A 25,941-nucleotide genomic window follows, 5' to 3' on the forward strand; every position below is an offset into this window, starting at 1 on the left:
ACAACTCTCATTGCTTGCACTTTATTTTTGCATTTTATTTTTTTAAATATATCTTTATTGTTGAAAGTATTACAGATGTCTCCTTTTTATCCCCCCATTGACCCTCTCCACCTCGCCTCCACCCCCTAGCCTTCACCACACTATTGTCTGTGTCCATGGGCTATGCATATATGCATATAAGTTCTTTGGTTAATTTCTTCTTGCCTCCCCACCTTCCCTCTGAGATTTATCAGTCTGTTCCATGCTTCCATGTCTCTGGATCTATTTTGTTCATCAGCTTATTTTGTTCATTAGATTCCACATATGAGTGAGATCATGTGACACTTGTCTTTCTCTGACTGGCTTATTTCACTTAGTATAATACTCTTCAGGTCTCTCAAAGGGTAAGAGATCCTTCTTTATTACAGTTGCATAGTAACCCATTGTGCAAATGTACCACAGCTTTTTTTTATCCACTCATCTACTGATGGCATTCCTTTCATTCTTGGCTTACTCTCTCAGAGTGGATGGTCAGTTAAATTGGACCAATGTGTCTCAGCTCATCCTAAGACTTTTTCCTAGTCCTCCATGTTTAAGAAACACAAATATTCAGTGAGCTACAATAAAGCGTAATTAGTCAATCAAATCTGCTTCTGTGAAATATGACCAAATCGGGGGTGCGGGGGAAGAAGTAATGGTTTTATACAAAGTGCTTTACCCACATGGAAAGAGAAGAAAAAAATAGAAGCATGCCCCACAGGTGGGATTACAACATATGACTGATGACTATGTCCCCTGGAATCTTTCCACAGCTGGGTTCTTTATGTGAACGGCAAGGAAAAGATAACAGATTGTCCCTCAGTGAATGACGGCAGTTGGCATCATATTGCAATCACCTGGACAAGTGTGGATGGAGCCTGGAAAGTCTATATTGATGGGAAATTATCTGATGGTGGTATGGGTCTCTCTGTAGGTTCGGCCATACCTGGTATGTCTTAGCAAAAGAAATAGAATTGTGTTAATCACTAAAAGTGGTGGTGCTTAGGTGAACATGGAGTTTGCTAGCTTTGTTGTGTTAGGTTTTAGACAAAGATCAATAAGTCTCTCTTTTAATTACTTCCCCCTGACTATCCAGACGGTAAATTATTAGAAGCTTTTTCTAGGTGTGCTTTGTGACCCTCTGTGTAGGAAATACATTTGGGGCTTTAGTAAGACTATCAAGAAGCATTTTGAACTAACGTGTCTTCCAAGGAGATTAATTTCTGGTGTTGTTTGTATGTTGGTTTTGTTTTGTTTTATGATCAGTCTTCACAGTATACAAATATATCCAGTGCACAAGCTGGAGCACTAAAAATCAAAACTCCCCTCTATAAACACTTTTAGAAAAATATTTGAAGAGTCTTAGTTTGAAGGAAAGCAAAAGTATTAGGCGATCCAGGGTTCTCAGCATTGTACAAGGCAATAAGCTTGCTCTATAGAGATTTTTCTATGATGTGCATCAAATGAGGAGGAATGGTTGGCAGTTTAATTAATGTGGAAACATTGTAAGTGTTTCAATGGGAAGTGGCATTACCAGGTAAAGTAGGGTGAAGGTTTCTTGTTTTCAACTATCTCTTCCCTGGGTGGTGGGATGGCAGATATCTTTTATTTCTGATATTTTCATAATGATTTCATTTATAATTTTAAAAACAGCATTTCTATCTCTTAAAAAATTAAACCCTGATGGAAGAGTGAAAAGTAGGTTAAAGGAATGGGGAGGGGAGGGAAGCTGTAATAGTATCCACCCAGGGAGATGGTTGTCAGATCTCAGCAGTAAGAATGAATTGGAGTCAGTAAATATTGCAGAACCCATTTAACAGAGCTCAGTGAATGACTGGTTTCAGTTTGGATGAAGAAGCTTATTAAAGAGTCTGTAAGCTAAGATAGGAATTCTAGGGGGAAGCACAATTATCAGAGCAAGAGTTGGAGTCGGGGAAGATTCTGTATTTGGTTTTAGACATAATGAGTTCGAATTTTGATCACAGGAATACATGCAACCAAAAACATAGGTTGACACAACTTTATATCAAATTGACAGTTGTTTTTAGTGATAAGGTCTGATTGGCAAGGATTCAGCATGGTTGAATTGTATAAAGGTTGTGATACAGCCTTTCTGGGAAACAATTTAGAAACTTCCATCAAGAGCCTTAGAGAAATGCTTTGCATGCAATCAACAATTCAACTACCAAAAATCAAATATTTATGTACTAATATATTTATCTCAAGGTATCCAATTAGAAGTGGTTGTTTAGTTAATTAAGCAAATTATAGATTATTGTACATTCATATAAAATAACTATTAGAACTCATGAAACAAGAACATGTTCAAGAAAGAAAACAAGATTGAAACATCATGTATATTGTGATCCTGAGTTGTGTGTTTTTAAATATCACATACATGCACACTAAAAACTAATTAAAATAAAAATATAACCTAGAAGGAAATACACAAAAGTATTAAATGATTATTTCTGGGTAGTGTATGTATTAATTTTTAATTATTCATTTTATAAGAAAGAGATGTAGGTTGGGAAATCTTGAAAGAGGGATCTATAGACATTGATCGGCAGGTGAGTGAGTTCAGATAGGGAGAGCAGTTGAAGGAAGAAGAGAGGAAGTGGGGGTAGGATCCTAGGAGCATCAGCATCTAAGAGGCAGGCAGAGAAAGGAGCAAAAAGGTTCAGGGAGAACCAGAAGAGGATGTTCTCATGGAAACCACATGGCACCAGCAAGGCTCCTGGCAGGGAGCCGGTGGCACACACAAGGAGGCTAACTGAAGAGTTGAATGAAGGGACTCTCTTCAAAAGTATGACCAAGATTAAGAGAACCAAAATAAGAGTAAAACACCCCATGAGTAGCATCAATGGAAAGTCATGAGGGATGGGTCTGAAACGACAAGGAGTGAGAGCTGTTGCCAGAATTTAGGCGAACCTTTAACGATGGAGAGAAATCAGTCAGTGGGAGTAGTGATGTCAGACAGAGGAAGGCAGCCACTATCCTCCATTGCCTGGGAGGAAAGTATCCAGGATATTAAACTTCCTCATCTCATCTTCTTATCTCGGGCTGGTCCTTCCAGTTGCCATTTGCCATTTGCCATAGTGCTGGGGTGTTATCCTGCATCTAGAAGGGTTCAGGAATCTGGAGAAGGGGCTGTGTGTAAATTAATAAAGAGACTAGAAATATAAATTTGGAATACATGGGGGATCCAGAGGAGATTTAGCTATAGTAACCAAGTTCTCTCTCTGAATCTCCGGACCCAAGGCTTTTATTCCCACATTTTGCCCTATAGCAAAGCAAATATACATATCAAAGGTAAGGTTTGGTAAACAGTAAGATTATCAGGTTGGGGGAACTGCCTTCTGCTGTTCAGCTGTTTGGCCAGCAGCAGGTAATAACATGTAGATTTTCAGGTTTGGGAAAATGCCCTCGGCTGTCTGGCAGCAGGCAATAATATAAATGCTTTCAGCTACTCCAGCAGGCAATAATATGTACTTCAGCCCTGCTGAAGCCTCAAGGTTCCATCAACCTTTTGATGAACTTCTTGCATTTATGACCTGCTGGAATTAGCCTCCAGCACCACAGGAACAGAAAGAAGCCAGAGGGACAAGAAAATAATGTGGTGCAGTCCATAGGTGTCAGCCTTTGGGAGCACAAAGTAGAGGGGGAAGGGTGGAGGTTAGCTCTGGAGGCACAGACACAAACCACCCAGTACAAAAGGACAGACAGTTAAATAGAATGAAATGGACAATAGAAACATGGTACAGAGAAGTCACCAGAGGTGAATATTGAAGAATTTCCATTGGATTTGGCTATTAGGTGGCCACTGGCAACTTTAGAATATTCCTTGGAATCTGTGAAAGAAATGTAAGCATTGTAGGCTTAAGACAGAAGAAAAAGAGTATCAACTGATAGTCTACTATGGAGAATAATTGCCTAGGAGAAAGGAGGCCAAATAGGACTTACTATTTTGTTGACATAAAATTATATATGCATATACATGTATACTAGTACCTATATTAGCTTTATAGTTAAATTTTTATAAATCTAATATTTAAATACAACTTTATTTTAAGTTGTTTTATAAAATATTGAATTCATCCTTATTGATAAAGCATGCAGTAAATGTACATAACTGAGCTTTTTAATAATTTCCCTAATACATTATGTTGGCTGTGCTTTTGTTAAGTTAGCATTTTAGGAATAACAATCAGACCAGTTTCCCTCCTTTTTTTCTCTTCTCTCTTTAGGTGGCGGTGCATTAGTTCTTGGGCAAGAGCAAGACAAAAAAGGAGAGGGATTCAACCCAGCGGAGTCTTTTGTGGGCTCCATAAGCCAGCTCAACCTCTGGGACTATGTCCTGTCTCCACAGCAGGTCAATTCCATTTTCAGTGTATGACAGTAATGAGATACAAAGGTACAAAACTAGTAAAAATGTGAACAGCCTAATGATGCCCTATCTTATTGCAACCTCTGGGTTTTCAGACTTCGCCTCCAGTATCATTTGAGGCTATGATCATAGACTAAGCCAGCTAGAGGTTATCGACAATAACTTTCAATAAATCCCCTTTTCAGTTTCTCGGTTATGTTTTTAAATTGTTTTGGACATAATTATTTTATAAAACCTTGTCATTTCAGAGCTGGAAAAGATCATAGAGGATAATACTTCAAACCCCTCTCCTTAAAGTGTAGGAATTTAGGGGTGGCATAAAATTATACATAGAGAGTTACAGATGAGTGAGTAGTTAAAGCAGTCCAGTGGCCTGGGTTCAAATCCCTGTTTTACCATAAACTTGCCATGATGATTTTGAACATGTTACTCCCTCTCTCTAAGCTTTAGGGTGTGTGTGTGTGTGTGTGTGTGTGTTTTATCTATGCAGATAAACAAACAGAACGGCATAGTGGAGCTTGGGATTTAACCTAATCCTGCATGTACTATCATGGTGTTGTTTGTCACATACTAAGGGCTTGATAAATGCTTGCTCTTATTATTAGTGGCAGAGCTTGTCTAAGCTTTTATTGCTTCAACTCTAGGTTAGAGATAGAAGACAGGAGAATGGAGAGAGGGGACCTCTACAGCACCGTAACAAATGGCAAAGCTTTAGACAAATTCTCTGCATAGAATTTCAGAATTTCCAGCAATCATAAAATATTTGGGAAAGGGAAGGATGGAGGTGAAGAAGAGTGTGGGGAAGAGAATTTTCCTGTTGCCCCAAAATCATATCTTACAAAAGCCTGCTTCCCTCCACCCCACCCCATCCAAAATCTGCAGATGTTTTTAGCAGGACTACGTTAAGACATAATAACTCTGTCTCAGGGAAACAAGGAAGGTTTATCTAAAGATGTGTTTTTAAATCTTCAGGTGAAATCATTGGCTACTTCATGCCCAGAGGAGCTCACTAAAGGAAATGTGTTAGCCTGGCCTGACTTCCTGTCGGGAATTGTGGGGAAAGTGAAGATCGATTCCAAGAGCATATTCTGTTCCGGTTAGAGTTTCCTTCTTCCGTAGACTCTGCTATCTCTTGACTACTTTGGGTTTCTAGCAAAAGGAGACACTTTGAAATTCTGTTAGTCAAAGAGTGTGTGCCCTTTAGTCTATTGGTTAACACATAGTTCATTTTTACCCAACTTCATCTAAAGGATTTTATGTAACTACTAAATACATTCTGTAAACAGGGTACAAATTAATTGTGGAATAAACTTGGACAAAGGTAGAATAAGATAGGGAAAATCGGATGAGAAGAGGGATATGGTCAGTTTTTAACTGCCCAGCGAAGTCCTGTCCTCCCATTTGAGATGGGCACTCTCTCGGCTCTGCACTTGCTAGCAGCCCTCCAGGGGCAGGTAGCACAGTGGATGTTATAACCTGCACATTTGATAGTCAAACTCGGAATGATCAAAACAGCACCCTAAAATTCAGTGTGTTTAAACAAATTTCTAAATATATCCTACATTCATAACTTATAAGAACATTTTAATTATTCCTAAAATATTTTCTTTAAAATATATATATATATTTATCTATATATAGATATAGATATAGATATAGATATAGATATAGATATAGATAGACAGATAGATATAGATATTTTCCCCCTGAAAAAGGGAAAGTTGTTTGTTGACTCGAATATTTTTTTCTGGTAATTTTGCTTGCCAGTGATTTTAATATCAGTAGAGTAGCTCTCAAATGTTGGCATAACATACGATTTGAAAACCTTGACCTGGCGATGCTCCACTGTTGTTGACAAGCTCTCTATCTGTGTTGTTTGCCCTCAGATTGCCCACCCTTAGAAGGAGCCATACCTCATCTGCGGACTACATCAGTAGACTTAAAACCAGGCTCCAGAATCAGTCTGTCGTGTGATCCAGGCTTCCAGATGGTCGGGAACCCTGTGCAGCACTGTCTGAATCAAGGACAGTGGACACAACCACTCCCTCACTGTGAACGTGAGCTGTCTTTGTTGAAGGCATTTTAGTGCCTTTTGAAAAATACTGGAACCATAAGAACGCTTTTCAGGAATGCTGTGTAAAAGCTAGATACTTTACAGTAGCAAATATAGAAAATATTCATTGAGTGCTTCCTTTGTGCAATGAACCCTGTGTGCTGGGCACCAGGAGGGTGGCGGGCAATGAAGATCCAGAGAGACCACCCAGCTGCAAACTGAGGCTGGCTGCTGCTAGTGCGGGGCTCGGGCCCCTTAGCAGGAGGTACAGGGCACCCCAAGGCCAGGTGTTGCTTGCATGGGATTTGTGGACCTTTGAGAGATTTTAAGAAAGTCCACAGCAAGAGTCAAGACAGGTCTCTTATCTGGAAATGCCATTGGGAGTGGCTTAGGTGGGCCCAAAATTTAGATGGGTGAGTTGTCAGGGAAAAACCTGGGAGGCGTTAGCTATGTTGATGGAGACTCAGAAAAGGTGCAGTCCTGCACCTGCAGGGGGCGGTCTCAGCAAAGGAGCAATGAATGGCCTCTGCCAGCACTTCTGTCTGGGAGAAAGCTGCCCCTCCAGCCCTCACCCTGAAGCCAAACAATTTAGTTCTTCCTGTTTGTCCCTAGTGCTTTTGGAGTTACCGCCATAGTGGCTGGGCCTCAGAGGTAATGAGTCTGTGCAGATCCATGTGTGGGCCCTTTAAGAGAAATGGCTGGGACTCAGGCAGCCCTCCATCTCACTCATGCACAATCCCTCCTGGTTTTTATGGCCAGAAGTTATGGGACCTCTTTCTGGCACTAGAACTCTGGGCTGGGGGCCTAGTGTGGGGCTGGGGCCCTTTGTTTCTCAGGGGGACCTCTGTAGCCAAGAGATCCCTCCCAATTATTAATCGCCACACATGGGTGTGGGACCAGTCCATTCTGCCTCTCTACCCCTCCTACCAGTCTTGATGTGGGTTTTTCTTTATATCTTTTGTTATAGAACTTCTGTTCAGCTAGACTTCAGATGGTTTTCAATGATGGTTGTGCTACCACCCCTAGAGCACTCTCCATCTAATGTGTCTGGGCAATGAAAAATTCATGCATAACGCAACTACCCGTCAATAAATAAAATGTCCCTTACGCATTTGTCCCTAACGTGGTTGTGTTCTTCCTGGTCACATTATAGGCATTAGCTGTGGATTGCCACCCTCTTTGGAGAATGGCTTTTATTCAGCCGAGGACTTCCATGCTGGCAGCACAGTGACCTACCAGTGCAACAATGGCTACTATTTGTTGGGTGATTCAAGGATGTTCTGTACGGATAATGGGAGCTGGAATGGCATTTCACCATCATGCATTGGTGAGATAAATCTTGACAATTACTGTGTTGATTTAGTCAAATTCTATAGGAGACAGTCATCCCAAACCCCTGAGACTCTCTCATGGTATTTCTTTGTTAACTTCATCTCATCCCAGTAAGCTCTGGGCCAACCGCAGTGACAAAGCAGCTGAGCATAGAGGTGCCAAAAAAGTTTAAATTTTTACTAGGCTCCATATTAAGAGTATCTTTATGTTGTTGGTTTTTTTGTTGTTGTTCTTCTATTTACCCATCTATAAACTAAAGAAATAATAGCTTTTATTATATATCTGAATGTGGTTATGATTTTATTTAAAATATATATAAAGAATATAGTGTTATACATTAAGTGATATGTAATGATTTAAAAATAAAAACAAATGCTTGATACATAAGAAAAATTAACTTTGCTCTTTGTGATCTGTCTTCGTTTTAGATGTTGACGAATGTGCACTTGGATCCGATTGTAGCAAATATGCTTCCTGCCTGAACACGAATGGGTCCTACACTTGCTTGTGTAACCCTCACTACACGGGAAATGGTAAACACTGTGCAGGTAACTAGTATATGTGTAATTGGTAAGTTTATTTAAATTTTTTATTCAAGTATATATTTCCAATGTATGTTATTTGAAAATACGACAATATTTTCAACATCAAAGGGGAGATGGGGAAGATAAACCAAATTTAAAAAAACACATAAGTAACAACTAAAGGTGCTTTAAATTAGCACTGTGCCTCTCCCAACCTCCCAAGTTCTGAACAACAAAACTGAGAGCCAGCTGTATCACCCAACTATTGAAGAAATGTCTACAGAGTAGAAAATAATAGAGTGAATTTAGAAATATAACCAATGGCTTCCACTGCCTCAGTCAGAACAAGAAAGATGCATTATCACATCTTCGTCGTCAGTATCTTTCCTCTGCCTCAGCCACACAGAATAATACCATTGAAAAAAAATAGACATCTTGCCTTACCACATCTCTATATGTTGTGATAACTTTGATAATACCCATCTCTCCACCCATCAGTATTTTTCTACATTTATTATGAGAAAGCAATTACCAGCAAATAATAAAGAATAATTCTCAAAACCTGTCTTATAATTGCATTGACTTTTTGAGAGCATTTCATTTAAAGTCCTTAACGTTTAAGTGCTCTTCAGAAAAACTGAATCAATATCTCTTCCTTTTTGGAGAATTGAAGTATTCTAGTCACTTCTGTTACTCAGAGCTAGCCGCACATCTCCCCTTAACTTATTTCCCTTCCTAGAAGTGGTGACTGACCCCAAATTTGCAAGTGGTCGGGGCTCACCATCTGTAGTCTGTTTGAATAGTGAAGCTGGAGACTTCTCCTAAATGTGCTTTGGATGAGCTTGAGAGAACGTCAGTTACTCTGGAATGATGGGTATGAGGTTAGGGGAAGTCAAAGGGATTGAATCCTTCTTAAGCCATGCCCTGGCTCCACCACTACCTCCCAGTATATACCTGCCAATTCGGCCAGATAAATTTTTATACATTTTTTGCTGTTTCAAAATATTGTTTAAATTCCTATTAAATATATTTTCTGGTCTAATCATTCATCATATCTCTGGCCTTCATGTGCCTGCCTTCAAAAGCCTTTTCCTCAGGATCTAACTGGTACCTAACCTGTAGTGGAATTATTTTGCTGTGAGACCTTGGATGGTTATGTGAAAGCCACTTACTGTTCCCCCAAAACTGCTTCTCTCTTTCAAGAACCAATAAAATGTAAGGCTCCAAGAAATCCAGAAAATGGCCACTCTTCTGGTGAGATTTACACAGTGGGTGCCGAAGTCACATTTTCTTGTGAGGAAGGATACCAGCTGATGGGCGCAAACAAAATCACGTGTTCGGAGTCTGGAGAATGGAGCCATCTGATACCACATTGTGAAGGTATGTTGAGTAAATTCCCCACGTTTATGGTGTTGGGCAATCCTAGACATCTGCGGGCTAGAAATGTCAAGGATTGTATTGCGTCAATGTTCTTAGTATCTAAAACCCAGCTGTTAGGCTTATGTGTAAACATGACAAGAAAACCTAGAGCTGTCCTTGAACTTTCAGAGACTTTGCACACCTTCACCAAAAAAAGCAATGCTTTTGTGTTTCGTCCTTACAGCTATTTCCTGCGGTGCACCAGCTGCTCCAGAAAACGGTGCCCTTGATGGATCAGCATTTACCTACGGCAGTAAAGTGATATATAGGTAAGCGTCTAAGATTGAAATGACATTGTAGAAGTTGTTGGTGACTGCTGGCAGTGATATAATACTGGGAGAAAGGAGGAAGAATAGTCCCAGAGGAAGGTTTTGAATTAATATGGAATTAACCGGGTTGTGTGTAGTGTGAAGAAATTGAATGCAATAATCTATCCAAGGGTAGTCATATCTAGAATCCTTAACCCTACCAGACAGCTGTACCGATTTTTCGGTAATTTCCACACAAAGGTGGAATATTGGCGCTAGATGAAAGGTAGATGAAAGGTAGACCTATTTTCTACAGTGTCTCCAAGTTCCATCTTATTCTAACCACTTGTTTGCATGTAACTAACATTTTTCTGTATCATGTTGGTTTTTCCTCTTTAATGCTCAGGAGCCCAGGTATAGGGGACAGTTAGGTTCAGGGCCTCAGGTCTGGTAGGATTAAATCCCTAGACCACAATCTGTTACTGCCACCAGCACCTCCTTGAGAAGCTTTAAGAATGGATGCCATGTACGAAAGCTCTGCAAGCTAATGAATATCTTTGGTTAAAAGGGGAGCTTTGGTCTGGCCAGTGTGGCTCAGTGGTTGAGTGTCAATCTGTGAACTAGGAGGTCATGGTTGATTCACGGTCTTGCATGTGCCTGGGTTGTGGGCTCAGTCTCCAGTGTGGGGCGTGCAGGAAATAGCCGATCAATGATTCTCTCTCATCATTGATGTCTCTCTCTCTCTCTCAATCTCTCTCCCTTCATCTCCAATGATTCTCTCTCATCATTGATGTTTCTCTCTCTCTCTCTCTCTCTCCCCCCCTTCATCTCTGAAATCAAAATAAATAAATAAATAAGCAAGCAAGCAAATAAGCAAGCTTTGGCTCCAAATCTAATGTTTAAAATCTAATATTACAGGGGCTAATACTAGACCAGACCACTCTCAAACCAAGAATGTTCTGTTTGCAGCTGCTAATCCATGACACAAACTGGAGGCAAGCCAAATCCTTAAATCTGTAGTCCTACTTATCACCCAGCAAGATCCCTGTGGGGAAGATGTACAGTACTGAACCATAAAAAATAATAATTTCAAAGCATTATTCAGTAGGAAAAAAGAACTCTTCCAATATGAATAAGTTCTCAATATTTTGGGGGAGCTTGGGCACAGATAAAATTATGGGAAGTAAAGCAAATTATATTCTGTCCTTTTCCTTTATCTCCTTTAGGTGTAATAAAGGATATACTCTGGAGGGTGATAAAGAGTCATCCTGTCTTGCTAGCGGTTCTTGGAGTCACTCTCCTCCTGTGTGTGAACCGATCAAGTGTTCTAGCCCTGAAAATATAAACCATGGGAAATACGTTTTGAGCGGGCTTACCTACCTTTCTACTGCATCGTATTCCTGCGAGAGTGGATACAGGTAAGTCCACCGACACCAGCCAAGCTTTCTACAATACCCGTTACTCACCATTTACTCAGTAGGTTTCATTTGCATGTGACTGGCTGGTTTTCAATACAAGTTTCTCAAATTGGTATGATTCCTGAGACCTAGCTTACAGTGAATGCCCAGGGAAATATTTCATCTGGAAACTCTAGTTCAATTGCTATAAGCATTTAGACAATAAACATGAAGGCAAAAAGTGTTGTGACGTGTAAGACAAGGCCTGGATTTTTTGGTAAGTGACTTACCCAGCTTATATCATCATCACATGGGATGTTATAAAAAGCATGTCAAGTTAAGGGCCTGGGTCCTTAATACTGTAAGAAGGTAATTTGAATAATAGGGTGTGTGTTGTGGGGGCGGGGGGAGAGGAGTCCAGGGGCGCACAAACAGAGGGGACAATGGAGAGAATCAGTCTGTGATCAGAAACTTGGGCAACAGCATCTGAAGTGAAACAGATCAAGTGCACAGAACGTGGAGTGAGTAATACAGGCAATCAGAATCAGTTTGGCAAGCAAAGATGGATGAGCCATGCCACAGGAGGCGAGGTTTGCAAAATCTGAGGGAGACCAGGGGTCAGAGTCATGAGCAACACGGTTCAGATCCCAGGCTCAGGGCCAGGATAGTGCTCTTTGACCTCAGTGACCCTGAGCATCTCAGTAATCCTGGGTGTCTGTCTCCTAGCCAGCCTGCTAAGCCCTTCTGATCTAGGTAACCTACTCACAAGGTCTGGAGGGCCCTACAGCACCACCAATGAGCACATTTTATTTTGCACCAAGTTATGTTGTTTTAGCCCACTCATTGTTTTTAAGGGTCTACAGTGTGCTCAGGTTTCCCTTCCTTTTATATAAAGCAATAAAATATGAAGAAGTTTTATATTTATGTATTTAGATTCCTCAGGGGTCCCCTGTTCTCTTCTAAGTCCTTCCTGATTCAATGCCTTAGCAGGAAATAAACAGGCAATGAAAGAGGCGCTGTCATTCTTTCTTGTAGCTTACAGGGCCCTTCCATCCTTGAATGCTCGGCATCCGGCAACTGGGACAGAGCGCCACCTACCTGTCATCTTGTCTTCTGTGGAGAGCCTCCTGCCATCAGAGATGCTGTCATCACCGGCAGTAACTTCACTTTGGGGAGCACCGTCACTTACACCTGCAAAGAAGGGTGAGTAACCTTGTGCAGTAAGGAGCATTGGGAGCTGCTGAGGGCAGGGAGGCTCCCGACTGGAGATGGGCTCCCCTGAACGTTAAATTACATTTCCTGTCAGCCAAAGCCAAGGAGAGCTTTATGCTCTTATTCCCTGACAGCAGAAAGGGAGCATATTCTCCTGAGGGAACCATGTTTGCTTGGAATTAGAGTGATTTAGCAAACTGGGCTTTGAGTAATGGACATTGGGCAATGCAGTGGAAAATATCATTACACTTTAATTAAAGATGCAAAAAGCACAGCTAAATAAGCATTTATCCTCTGCAAACCAAAGGCAAGACTTTAAATCACAACAGAAAGATGACATGTCTTTAAGAAAAAAATACTCAGTTTCAGGCTGTTACATTTTTAAAGATCTCATTTTAATTCAGAGATGAATTTGAAAAACAAAAACAAAACAGGATGCAGATTACAAAGAGCTTTTACCCTCAATGTCTCCAATGATCCTCACAAAAGCCCCGTGAGGTGCAGAGAAAGGAGAGGTCACTCTGGATGGGTGATCTGCTTAGTGTCTCAGACAGGCCAGGAAGAATTGGGGGGTAATTGAATCCCAGGTGACCCGACATCCCTCCCCCCCCCCGGGCTTCCTCAATGAACATTTTCACCATGAGTCGTGCTTTCACACTCCAGATTTACCATCGTGGCTTTTCACACAGTGGGAAGCAGGAACCACAGGAAGTTGCCATTGCCTGGGTTTGTAAGGCTCTGGCATTCACTAACTGTGTGGCCTTGGGAAAATTGTGTAACCTCTCTGTGCTTTGATTTCCTACATCAAATGAGTTCATTAAAGGATCATAATTCTTATAGATAATTCAAGGAATAAAATGATATAATGCTTGGCCTAGCAAGAAAAAATTAATAAACTCAACAAAAATTGCCATTATTATGATGATTGGAGCACAACTGAGAGGGTACAGTTTCTGTACAATTATCGAAGTTGAAGTTCATTTCACTTGATAGACCATCCCACAATTACAGGCCTGCCAGCAGGTGGTGACATTCTGTTGCAAATTGCATAAATAGCAGACAAATCTCAAATCTTAACACCTTAAGTGAAAAGGAAAGCTTTAATATTAAACTACCAGTGCAGGAGTTAGCTTCTTATGGCTCCATCTCTCTCTGGCAGATTAAAAACTCATTTAAAAACTGCTTCAGAATAAACCACATAGACTAATAAAATTTAGTCGTTTTTGTGAAATGTTATCAAATATAAATGTCCCAAATAATAACTAAATATTGACAGTGTCTTGTTTTTGTTCTCATTTAAAAAGTGAGGCATTGTCACCATATAAAACTAGAAAATAAAAGGTTATTTTTTAAAATTACCTAAAGATAAATGTAGTGATATTTTACTATATTTCTTCCCAGAATTTTGTCTTTGCATATGTTTCCTAGTATTAAAGATCACACTGTATATAAAATTTACATTTTTCTCCTTCACAAATCTTATGTGTATTTTTGTCACTAATCATTCACTTATAACATTTCGTAAAAGTTCTGTATCTGCCTAATGTTATATCTATATATTATACAAAAGGGATTTATTAAAAGGAGAATTAAAGACAATAATGAAAATCATTACAACAAGTCTGTACATTGGTAGAGGGTTTTAAATTTTTCAAAGGACTTTCGTAGGAACTATCTCATGTCTTCTGGCACATGTCAATAAGAATATCTCTGGCCTAAACACCAGGACTTGGAGCTGTGGGATCATATGATATGCACATTTTTAACATTGCTAGATAGTGTTTGACGTTTATCAGTCGTTTTCTTTATAGTCTGTTTCTAGTGTGTGCCAAATTCAAGAAATTCTTCCTACCCTGAGATCATCCTCAGCATCTCTTCCTTCTTCCTGACCAGTTCAAAGATCTTGGAAAACATTAACTTCTATCACCCTGCTCATCGTAAATGTCATATCATTATCTACATTTTATTTCCCCTCTTTCTTACAACTTTCCAAATTAGTCATTTTTAATATACTCAATGCTTACTTAGATCTACTCATGTGTTTATTAATCTCTTCGTCACTATTGGAGCTTTGCTTTTTGTTTGTTTTGCATCCCATTCCTTCCTTTTGGACTTTGTGTTTCTAATTCCTAAAGCATTGTCCTTTATATTTTTCTTTGGGCAGGACATAGTGAATTATACAATCTTTGTCAGAAAATAATAGTTTTACCCTTGCTCTTGAATTATAGTTTAGCTGGGTGTACAAGTCTACATTAATAGTATTTTTCCCACAAACATTTTGAAGATGTTCCATTGCCTTATGACTTCTAATGTTGCTATTGAGAATTCCATCAGAGGCTAATTTAGTGGTTCTCCACTGGGGGCAATATTGCCCTCCAGGAACATCTGGCAATGTCAGAAGACATTTTTGGTTGTCATAACTGGAGGAAAGGTGCTATTGGCATCTAGTGGATAGAGTCCAGGTATACTGCCAAATAGCCTACAAGGTAGAGGACAGCCCCCTACTCCCAGCAAAGAATTGTCTAGTCCAAAATGTTAATAGCGCTGAGAATGAAGAAACTCTTGTTGAATTGTTGTCCCTTTAGGTATTTTTTTTTTAATTTATCTTTGTTGGTTTGGTGTTTCTCTATGATGTGACTAATGGTGCGTTTATCTTTGTTCATCTTGTCCAGGACACATTGCACTTCTTACATCTGAGAATGGATGTCTTTCACCAATTTTAAAATAGTCTCATCCAGTTTCACATCAAATATTCCTTCTTCTTTACTTCCTCTCTTCTTTCTTTTTATCTTATTAGATTATACTTTGGACCTTTTCTTTCTATTTTCCATATTTATTGACCTATCACATTTTCCATCTCTTTATAAGCTTTTGTTGCATTTGGGTAATTTCCTCACATATTTCTTCCAGTTCACTAATGTTTCTTTCTACTATGTGTAATCTATTTTTGAATGTGTCCATTAATTTTCAGAAATTATTTTCTATACGTTTTAGAATTTCTATTTGTTTATTTTTCAAATATTTCTTGTTATATAGTCTCTTCTTTTTAAATAAGATTTTGTGTCTTTCTTTTACTCCTTATTTCAAGGTTGTAGGTTCCATTCCTGGTCAGGGAATATACAAGAATCAACCAATGAATGCATAAATAAGTGGAGCAACAAATCTCTCTCTCTCTCTCTTTTTCTTCTTTCCTCCCTCTTTCTCTGAAAAAAAAATTATTTTTACAAAGATATTATCTCATCTAAAGCACTGGCTTTAGCTCCACTCTTGAAGCCATTCCATATATTTCTCTGCTCCTCTGAAAGGCAAACCATTCAAGTAGTGCCGGCTTGGTCCCAGGTTCTCCTACAGCTCGTTCATTGGAGCTCATTAGGAGGCTTCAGTACGGATCCCAGCCCCTCCACACATTTCCATGACTGGAAAAGGAGGCTCCACTCTGGCTCAGGTGCCAAACTTGCAGCGCTGGGAGACAGACATTCCTTTGGGGAAGACAGACATGTCAGCCAGCTCAATCTCAGATCCGCACTTCTCTTCGTTAAATATTGCCTTGCAGAATTAGAAACCCTGAACTGGCCTAAAACAATTCTTTCTCCCCACCCGACATTTATGAGTTGCTAACAAACTGGTGGACGTCTAGGCTAAGGACAGTTTTGTGGCTTTCACCAACATGTGAAACTCCCACCTAGCTTACTTCTATGCATCGATACTCTTTAGGTCATGTGGTTAATAAACCACTTAAATAGCTTTCTGTTCTAGTGACATTTTGTCTGATAAAATCTAAGATTCTTGTCAAAAACCACTTCCAGTTAATCTGTGCCTACCACATCTCCGCCCATCAACTGTCACAATCTGTCAAAATACACACTTCTAGTGCTCACCACTTCCTTTTCTGGGGGTTCATATGCTTTTCTAACTATTTGGAAGTTCTCAGATGCCCCAGCTATATCACACTCCCATTTCTTTGCTCATGTTACTTTTCTGCCTTGAATGATTCCTTTTTAACTTCTCTCTGACTCCACTCAAAAGCCTTTCATTTGTGAGGCCTTCCTCTTTTCAGTCTTAGGATAGAATCAATCACTTCTCCTTTAAGCAGCCACTTTATGTGTGAAGGGGCCTACAATGCACCAGGTAAGGGGGGGGGGGAGTGGCACAGATGTGTAAACAGTAAGCGTACTGGTGTTGCATCTGTGCACTAAGGAAGTAATTCTAGCACATAGCATGATTGCTAAATTATGTAAGTGACTCTAGCACATAGTTTGGCCCTTAAATTATTTAATGACTAAATGTTGACTGAGAATCATAAAGAAAAGTCAAGATTGTAGGTCAGAAAAAGAAATAATATAAGACCTAAGAAGTCATGGGTAGTATCAAAAATGCATCCTTTAAATTCATTCATTCAAAATCTATGTATTTAGTGGTAATTTTCCATTCCATTACAGAAGAGCTTTGCTGTGATTTTCCACTAGGGAGGACTGGTTGGTGGAGATTTTCCAGAAGATGAGGGATCAGAGGTCTAACAGAGTCCTGCCAAATTACAAAGCACAGTTCTTGTGTCCTCAAGAGGCTTTGAGGAATAAGGAAGGTTCTGGAGGCAGATGCTTCTGCCACAGAACAGCTGGTCCCATTAACTAAAGGAAGCATTTTATAGATGGCATGATGGATCCTAATAAATCAGGGATGTCTCAGGTGATGTCTGTGCATTTTAGCCAATGACTTATGCTAGCAACATCAAGGGACCCATGGCAGTAATGATGCATGGTTCAAAGTGTGCAAGGGATATAAATTGTGCTATAAAACATCAGGAGCCTCTACGAATGGAATTTTTACCCAGAGCACATCCTACACAGAAGTAATAGAACCTGGGCACTCAGGCCTTGGATAATGTTTTTTTTAAATAAAATTATGTTTTTAGCATATTGTTTTTTTATATCTCCTAGATCCTCTAAGACAAAAGCCATCTAAAAATGCATTAGGCTCAGATTCTTATACAAAGAACGATGCTTATCCAAAACAATGAATGCAGCAGACTCTAACTGGAGGCAGAGCACAGCTATTGGGGGTGTCAGAGTGTGTTCATTTTGAGACAGTAATATATGTGATCATAGGTAGGGTGGATGCACACACCTCTGCTGATGCTCTATCATTTTCCCTTGATCTCATAGATTTCATAAACCTTGCTTGCTAGGGTGAAGGAATTCCAACCTCTCTCTAGTAGTTAATTTCTTATAATACCCAAAGGGACCTCAGGAGAATGTTTGCTAACTAATGACTTAAAAATCTTTCCTGAAAGGTGGGTCAAATAATTTGTAGTTGTAATAAGGCAATACAGTTTCCAAAGGATGCCCACAAGTTGTCTAACCATTTTAAAAGAGGAAAAGAGACAGAACAATGTCATGAAAAGGTATAAGTGTTGGAATCCAATAAACTAACTTCAAATCCTAACTGCTGCTTGTAGCTGTGTGACTCTAGGCAGGTTTCTTAACCTGTCTACATAATCATTCATTCATCTATAAAATGAAGAAATTAATATGTCTAAACAGATTGAATTATGTACCCCATTATTTTGGTCTCCTCACCCTTTATTAATATCAAAATGATAGACTGAATACCTTTCCATTCAGTAAGAGAGTGTGAATAAAAATAAGAATGACTCAGATATAATTATTCTAATACTGCATACCATACTATTTTGTTCTACTTCATTGAGAGAGCACTTGAGAATAATTTAAGATTTTTGCAAGTATGTCATATATGGGTAACCATCCTGTACAAAAAGACTGAGAGTTATTAAGCATAATTCATTCTGGTTGAATAGCAGAGCCATATGTAGAACACAGCTTTCAATGCTAACCACATGGTTAAGGAGACTAAAATTATAATCACTGTTTTAAAGTTCATTGAATATAAGTAAGTGTGTAACTATGAGCTATTTGTAGGCTACATATGGCTCATAAGAGATTGTTTCAAAGACTAGTGATAAAATCAACCAACGAAAACCATCTAAAGACAGATGAAGTTCCAATTTTGAACTGAGTCAAACGGGTATAGCTTACTCATTTTATTTTTAAAGACGTGTGTCACAAGTTTTAGAGTTCCTTAAATCGCAATAATCTTCAATCCACTTCCTTTTCTGAAAGAGCATGAATATTAAAATCAAGATATATTTCTATATCCCAATTAAAAATCATGTGATCAATCAGCTGAATAAAAAATATTATTTTAAAGAATAAAAGTAGAGTTGCTATAGGAAAGATAATAAAAAACCAAATAAAGAGGCACAAATACATTTTCTCAAATATTATCCTTACTGTTTCTTTCCCTCCCTCCACTCCCCCCATCTCATAGCTACACCCTCGCTGGACCTGACACCATTGAATGCCTGGCCAGTGGCAAGTGGAGTGGAAGTAACCAGCAGTGTCTAGCTGTCTCCTGTGACGAGCCCCCCCACGTGGACAACGCCTCTCCAGAGACTGCCCATCGGTTATTTGGAGACATTGCATTCTACTACTGTGCGGATGGCTACAGCCTGGCAGACAATTCCCAGCTGCTCTGCAATGCCCAGGGCAAGTGGGTTCCCCCAGAAGGTCAGGCCATGCCCCAGTGTATAGCTCACTTCTGTGAAAAACCCCCATCTGTTTCCTACAGCATCTTGGAATCTATAAGCAAAGCAAAATTTGCAGCAGGCTCCGTTGTGAGCTTCAAATGCATGGAAGGTTTCGTACTGAACACCTCAGCAAAGATTGAATGCATGAGAGGCGGGGAGTGGAACCCCTCCCCCATGTCCATCCAGTGCATCCCCGTGCGGTGCGGAGAACCACCGAGCATCATGAATGGCTATGCAAGTGGATCAAACTACAGTTTTGGGGCCATGGTGGCCTACAGCTGCAACAGGGGCTTCTACATCAAAGGGGAGAAGAAGAGCACCTGCGAAGCCACAGGACAGTGGAGTAACCCCATACCTACATGCCACCCAGTATCTTGCAGTGAGCCACCTAAGATTGAGAATGGCTTTCTGGAGGTAAGAGACTGATTAGCAAGTGATCCATGGCTTTCTTCACTTTCAGGGCCAGCCAGTGTGACTAACCTGGGATTCAAAAGCAGGGCCAGCCGGGCCAGCATGGCTCAGTGATTGAGCATCGACCTATGAACCAGGAGGTCACAGTTCAATTCCTGGTCAGGCCACATGCCCAGGTTGCAGGCTCAATCTCCAGTGTGGGACATGCAAGAGGCAGCCAATCAATGATTCTCTCTCATCATTGATGTTTCTATCTCTCTCTCCCTCTCCTTTCCTCTCTGAAATCAAGAATATAGAATATAGAATAAATATAAATATATATATACTTTATTTAAAAAAGCAGGGCCAGTGAACAGATTGTTGAAAAACAGAAGTAGCTAAATCGGTATGTAGTGAATATTGGAGAATAGATCATAGAGCTATGAATCTTTCTAATGTATTAGCTTTCTGCATTCTACTAGTATATACACATTTGAAGCACTTAATAGCAGTATCTCAACCCTAACTATTGTTAGAATAAACCCACTTTAATAAAATACATTTTGCTTTATAGAAGTTATTCCAAGATGGATATGTACTTTATTTTATAGAAATAAATTAAAGTCTAAAGAAATATATTATCATTTCTAGTTTTTAGACAAAAGATGGGATTAAGCCATCTATTCGCTATGATGCAGTTCTTGCAGGCTTGTTTTAGTGGGTTTAAAAGTAATTTTACTGTGATGGACAAAGGGTTACATTACACCCACACATGTTCTGCTTTCACACTAGTATGTGTCTTCTCATTAAGTCCATCAAGAAAGCAGGAAAATGTATTCCCTCAAAACAAGGGCCATTTTAAATAGACAATATTTAAATTGAACACTTTTTAAAGGCCAACACATACATAGTACCTGTTGTCCTTTATATTCAAAAGCAACAAAACAATAGGAAGAGCCATTTATTTAAGATATTTGCTCAAATGTATTAGATTTCCTTTGGAAGAGGATTATAGTATATGTAAGGAGGCTTTCTTTATTTATTCATTTAGCAAATATTTCTGGAGCTCCTACTGGTGCCAGGTAAGCACTGGAAGTATAGTATTTAACAGTACAGGTTAGGTCTGTAATGGCCTGATGCTGACGCATGTGAGGGGTGCCCAAGCAATAAATAAGTAAAAAGAACAAGTAATTATGTCCAAATACCAAGAAGTTAATTACAGCATGGAAGCTAGTCTTCACCTTTATCACTAACAAAGACCCATAGTAATCTTTTAAAGGTTTCATAACTAATTCATCTTTCGTCCCGCCTAAAAGTGAACTGTTATTATACACTTACTTATTTGAATTTTGAGATCATGAATATTAAGTATTCTGTTTAAAACTTCAATAGTGTTTTTTAATTTCCCTTGTTTGTGTTTTAGCAGCAATTTTTTTAAAAGTATATTAAAAATTAGTATCAAACTCTGACAGTACTTTTAGGACCATATCCATGAAAAATATTTCATTGGCTTTTTAAATTGTCTAATGAAATTAACAAATAAAGTATGTTTGATTGTGTGTTCACTCTTTCGTGACTAAAACAACGAACTATAGTGTTGCTTTGGTCAGCAAGATTTTTTGAACTTACCAAGTAACTTACAATTTTCAGTATTACTTTAAAAATTCATCCATCAATTTAGACACTTAGTACCTATCTTTTACTTATGGGCTCAGCACTGTGATAATCATTTCTGCAGTAGTGATGACCTAATTTGACTTCCTACTGTCCTTTGAACTTATTTTAAAAATAGCATTTGGACCTATTAGAAAAAAACATAAATCCTTATTTGCTTGTCTTAATTGATTCATTTTAAATTAGGCATTTTAGTTTAGTTCGTTTTTACTATTCAATGTATTTAGTTAATCATAAGATCTGTTATACAAATTGTACTTAATTGTTTCTCCCTGTCATGCAGCATGTCACTGGCAGGGTCTTTGAGAGTGAAGTGAGATATCGGTGTAACCCGGGATATAAGCTAATTGGAAGCCCTGTATTTGTCTGCCAAGCCAATCGCCACTGGCACAGTGAATCCCCTCTGTCGTGCATCCCTCTCAGCTGTGGAAAACCTCCCCCGATCCAGAATGGCTACATGAAAGGAGAAAATTTTGAAGTGGGGTCCAAAGTTCAGTTTTTCTGTAATGAGGGTTATGAACTTATTGGAGATAACTCTTGGACATGCCAGAAATCTGGCAAATGGAACAAGAAGCCAAACCAAAAGTGTGTGCCCACCAAGTGCCCAGATCCACCCCTCCTGGAAAACCAGCTGGTGCTGAAAGAGTCGACTGCGGAGGTGGGAGTGGTGATGCTCTCCTGTAAAGAAGGGCATGTCCTCCAGGGCCCCTCTGTCCTGAAATGCCTGCCATCCCAGCAATGGAATGATTCTTTTCCTGTGTGTAAGATGGTTCTTTGCCTCCCACCTCCCCTAATTGCCTTTGGTGTCCCTGCTCCTGCTTCTGCTCTTCATTTTGGAAGTACTGTCAACTATTCGTGTGTGGATGGGTTTTCCCTAAGAGGAGATTCTACCATCCTTTGCCAAGCTGACGGTACCTGGAGCTCTCCACTGCCAGAATGTGTCCCAGTGGAATGCCCCCAACCTGAGGAAATCCTCAATGGCATCATTGATGTGCATGGTCTTGCCTATCTCAGCACAGCTCTCTATACCTGCAGGCCAGGCTTTGAGTTGGTGGGAGATACTACCATCCTTTGTGGAGAAAATGGTCACTGGCTTGGAGGCAAACCAACATGTAAACCCATTGAGTGTCCAAAGCCCAAGGAGATTTTGAATGGACAATTCTCTCACACAAACCTACACTCTGGACAAACCATTACATACTCTTGTGACCCAGGCTTCAGGCTCGAAGGTCCCAAGACCTTGACCTGTTTAGAGACAGGCGATTGGGATGTGGATGTCCCATCTTGCAGTGCCATCCACTGTGACCCCCCACAACCCATTGAAAATGGCTTTGTAGAAGGTGCAGATTATAGCTATGGTTCCATGATCATCTACAGCTGCTTCCCTGGATTCCAGATGGCTGGTCATGCCATGCATACCTGTGAAGAGTCAGGATGGTCAAGCTCCATCCCAACATGTGTACCCGTAGACTGTGGTCTCCCTCCTGAAATTGATTTTGGAGACTATACTAAGCTCAAGGATGGTCAGGGGTATTTTGACCAAGAGGAAGATCTGATGGAAGTTCCATATCTGACTCCTCACCCTCATCATTATCTGGAAGCAATGGCTAAAACCTGGGAAAACTCAACTCCTGCTACATTTTCAACAAGCTTTCTACATGGCACCATGGTCTCATACACCTGTAATCCAGGTTATGAACTTCTGGGGAACCCTGTGCTAATCTGCCAGGAAGATGGAACTTGGAACAGCAGTGCACCATCCTGCATTTCAATTGAATGTGACTTGCCTGTTGCTCCTGAAAATGGCTTTTTGCATGTTACAGAGACCACCATGGGCAGTGCTGTCCAGTATAGCTGCAAACCCGGGCACATTCTGGTGGGCCCCGACATAAGGCTTTGTCTACAGAATAAAGAGTGGAGTGGTGCTTCCCCACACTGTGAGGCCATTGCATGCAAAAAACCAAGTCCAGTTACAAATGGCTCCATCAAAGGAAACAACTACACATACCTGAGCGTGTTGTACTATGAATGTGATCCCGGGTATGTGTTGAATGGCACTGAGAGGAGAACATGCCAAGAAAATAAACATTGGGATGGGAATGAGCCAGTTTGCATTCCTGTGGACTGTCATTCACCCCCAATCTTAGCCAATGGCCAGGTGAGAGGAGATGAGTACACATTCCAAAAAGAGGTTGAATACACTTGCAATGTCGGGTTCTTACTTGAGGGAGCCAGGAGTCGTGTTTGTCTGGCCAATGGAAGTTGGAGTGGAACCACCCCCATCTGTGTGCCTGTCAACTGTGCCACCCCACCTCAGGTGGCAAATGGGGTGATGGATGGCCTGGAGTATGGCTTTGGGAAGGAAGTGGTGTTCCGCTGTCAGGAGGGCTACGTGTTGCACGGTGCTCCAAAACTCACCTGTCAATCAGATGGGAACTGGGATGCAGAGTTTCCTCTCTGTAAACCAGTTAACTGTGGACCTCCTGAAGACCTTTCCCATGGCTTCCCTAATGGCTTTTCCTTTTATCATGGGGGGCATATACAGTATCAGTGCCTTTCCGGTTATAAGCTCCATGGAAGTCCTTCAAGAAGGTGTCTCTCCAATGGCTCCTGGAGTGGCAGCCCACCTTCCTGCCAGCCTTGCAGGTGTTTCACACCAGTCATTCAAGGTGGAACTGTCAACAGAACAGATTTGGGTTGTGGAAAGACAGCTCAGCTTCAGTGCTTTAAAGGCTTCAAGCTCCTGGGACCTTCTGAAATCACCTGTGAAGCCAATGGCCAGTGGAGCGCTGACTTCCCCCGCTGTGAACACATGTCTTGTGGTTCTCTACCAACAATACCAAATGCATTCATCAGTGAGAGTGACTCTTTGGAAGAAAATGTGATAACTTACAGCTGCAGACCTGGGTATGTCATCCAGGGCAGTTCAGATCTGATTTGCACCGAGAAAGGGATGTGGAGCCAGCCTTATCCAGTTTGTCAGCCCCTGTCCTGTGGACCCCCACCGTCTGTTGCCAATGCAGTGGCAATTGGAGAGGCGCACACCTATGAAAGTAAAGTGAAGCTCAGGTAAGACCACGACTCAAAGTTTCCAATGGATGAGGGCAAAAGAGTTGTAAAATGAAAAGTGATTGGTCAAAATCACTTAATAGAGATATGGATTGCTCCAAGTTTGACTCCTACTTGGCCTGTAATTTGTGAAATTTTTTAAAAAAGTATATCCACCTAATAAATGTTAACTAATTAAATGATTTAATTCTAGAGCCAGATTCTCTAGGTAGAAATCTCATGAAAAGTATTGGTCAAAATCACTTAGTAGAGATATGGATTGCTCCAAGTTTGACTCCTGCTTGGCCTATAATTTGTGAAATTTTAAAAAAAAAGCATATCCACCTAATAAATGTTAGCTAATTAAATGGTTTAATTCTAGAGCCAGATTCTCTAGGTAGAAATCTCAGCTTGCTTGTGTCAGTTTCATCATCTACAAAATGAGAATACAGAGAATGGCAGTACCTACTCATAGGGATGACTTGAGTATTAAATGAGTTAATATTTGTAGAGCACTTAGAACAGTGACTGGAATTTAATAAGTAAATATTATTTATGCTGAATAAATAAATGCAAAATTTTTAAATCATAGAGTTTTAGAGTCAGGTTGATTTGAATTTGAACAGCCATATTACTGTGACATTATAGTATCTAATAATCAGGATTAAACGAAGTATCCTATGTAAAGGACCTAAGACAGTGCTGGGCACAAAGTAAATACCCAATAAATATTAATTATGTTATATTCTTACTAGTAGTTGAGTCTACTTTGGACTTTGTCTAGAATTTCTTTAACTATTAGCTGTTTTAGAATAAACATGAATTCAGTAGTGATATCATCTACAATGAAGGTCAATAATAACAACATTTCAAGCAACTTTAATCTTGGCTAATCCTTAATGTGGATAACAAAGGGTTTATCTGGTTATCATCTTGGTGTTTTTGCATGGCAATGCCTCCACCTGAGGCTTGCATCAGTCTTGGTATAGCATACAAAATACCTACTGAGCCGTATAACAGCGTCTTAACAGCGTCAAGAACAGTTCACCAAGGGCACTGTCCTCTCGTTAAGGCATTTATTTTTGCCTATCTGTTGCAGATGTCTGGAAGGTTATGTGATGGATACAGACATAGATACATTCACCTGTCAGAAAGATGGCCGTTGGTCCCCTGAGAGAATCTCCTGTAGTCCCAAAAAATGTTCTCTGCCAGCAAACATCACACGTGTACTTGTTCATGGGGATGATTTCAGTGTGAATCAGCAAGTTTCTGTGTCATGTGCAGAAGGCTACACCTATGAGGGAGTTAACATATCGACATGTCGGGTAAGATCGTCTGTCTTAATTAGAACGTGTAAGTGTAACTCATTGATATATATTCACACAAGCAGTATCTTACTGTCCTAAAAAGAAAAAAAAAAGATGCCTCATGTTTCCAATCATGTCAAAGGATTTGAGAAATCTTTTGATAGAAATATAATAAAATACATCTTTCCAATATTCCTGTTTTTAAACTAACGAAAATACCAAGGCAGGGTTCAATAAAAAGAGGCAAAGTTCAATAAAATATTAAAATATCTATAACAAGATATTCACGAAAAATTAGCCATATGGTTATATAGTCTACACATAGATG

At 39.9% G+C, this 25,941-nt stretch overlaps 1 protein-coding gene across 1 annotated transcript in view; it reads left to right on the forward strand.

Annotated features, from left to right (window-relative positions):
• Positions 1-25,941, forward strand: part of SVEP1 (sushi, von Willebrand factor type A, EGF and pentraxin domain containing 1) — a gene marked incomplete at its 5' end in the record, with an annotated part of 158,571 nt that overhangs the window by 99,637 nt on the left and 32,993 nt on the right. Inside the window, 13 exons of the mRNA XM_014534453.1 lie at positions 792-967; positions 4,266-4,390; positions 5,378-5,501; positions 6,292-6,462; positions 7,612-7,785; positions 8,219-8,338; positions 9,518-9,694; positions 9,918-10,002; positions 11,208-11,399; positions 12,414-12,581; positions 18,936-19,608; positions 21,542-24,327; positions 25,406-25,631. Of these exons, the coding sequence (XP_014389939.1) occupies positions 792-967; positions 4,266-4,390; positions 5,378-5,501; positions 6,292-6,462; positions 7,612-7,785; positions 8,219-8,338; positions 9,518-9,694; positions 9,918-10,002; positions 11,208-11,399; positions 12,414-12,581; positions 18,936-19,608; positions 21,542-24,327; positions 25,406-25,631 (5,197 nt within the window). The remainder of the gene's footprint in view (positions 1-791; positions 968-4,265; positions 4,391-5,377; positions 5,502-6,291; positions 6,463-7,611; positions 7,786-8,218; positions 8,339-9,517; positions 9,695-9,917; positions 10,003-11,207; positions 11,400-12,413; positions 12,582-18,935; positions 19,609-21,541; positions 24,328-25,405; positions 25,632-25,941) is intronic.

Source organism: Myotis brandtii, unplaced genomic scaffold (assembly GCF_000412655.1).
Source record: "Myotis brandtii unplaced genomic scaffold, ASM41265v1 scaffold13, whole genome shotgun sequence".
NCBI classification, from domain to species: Eukaryota; Metazoa; Chordata; class Mammalia; order Chiroptera; family Vespertilionidae; genus Myotis; species Myotis brandtii.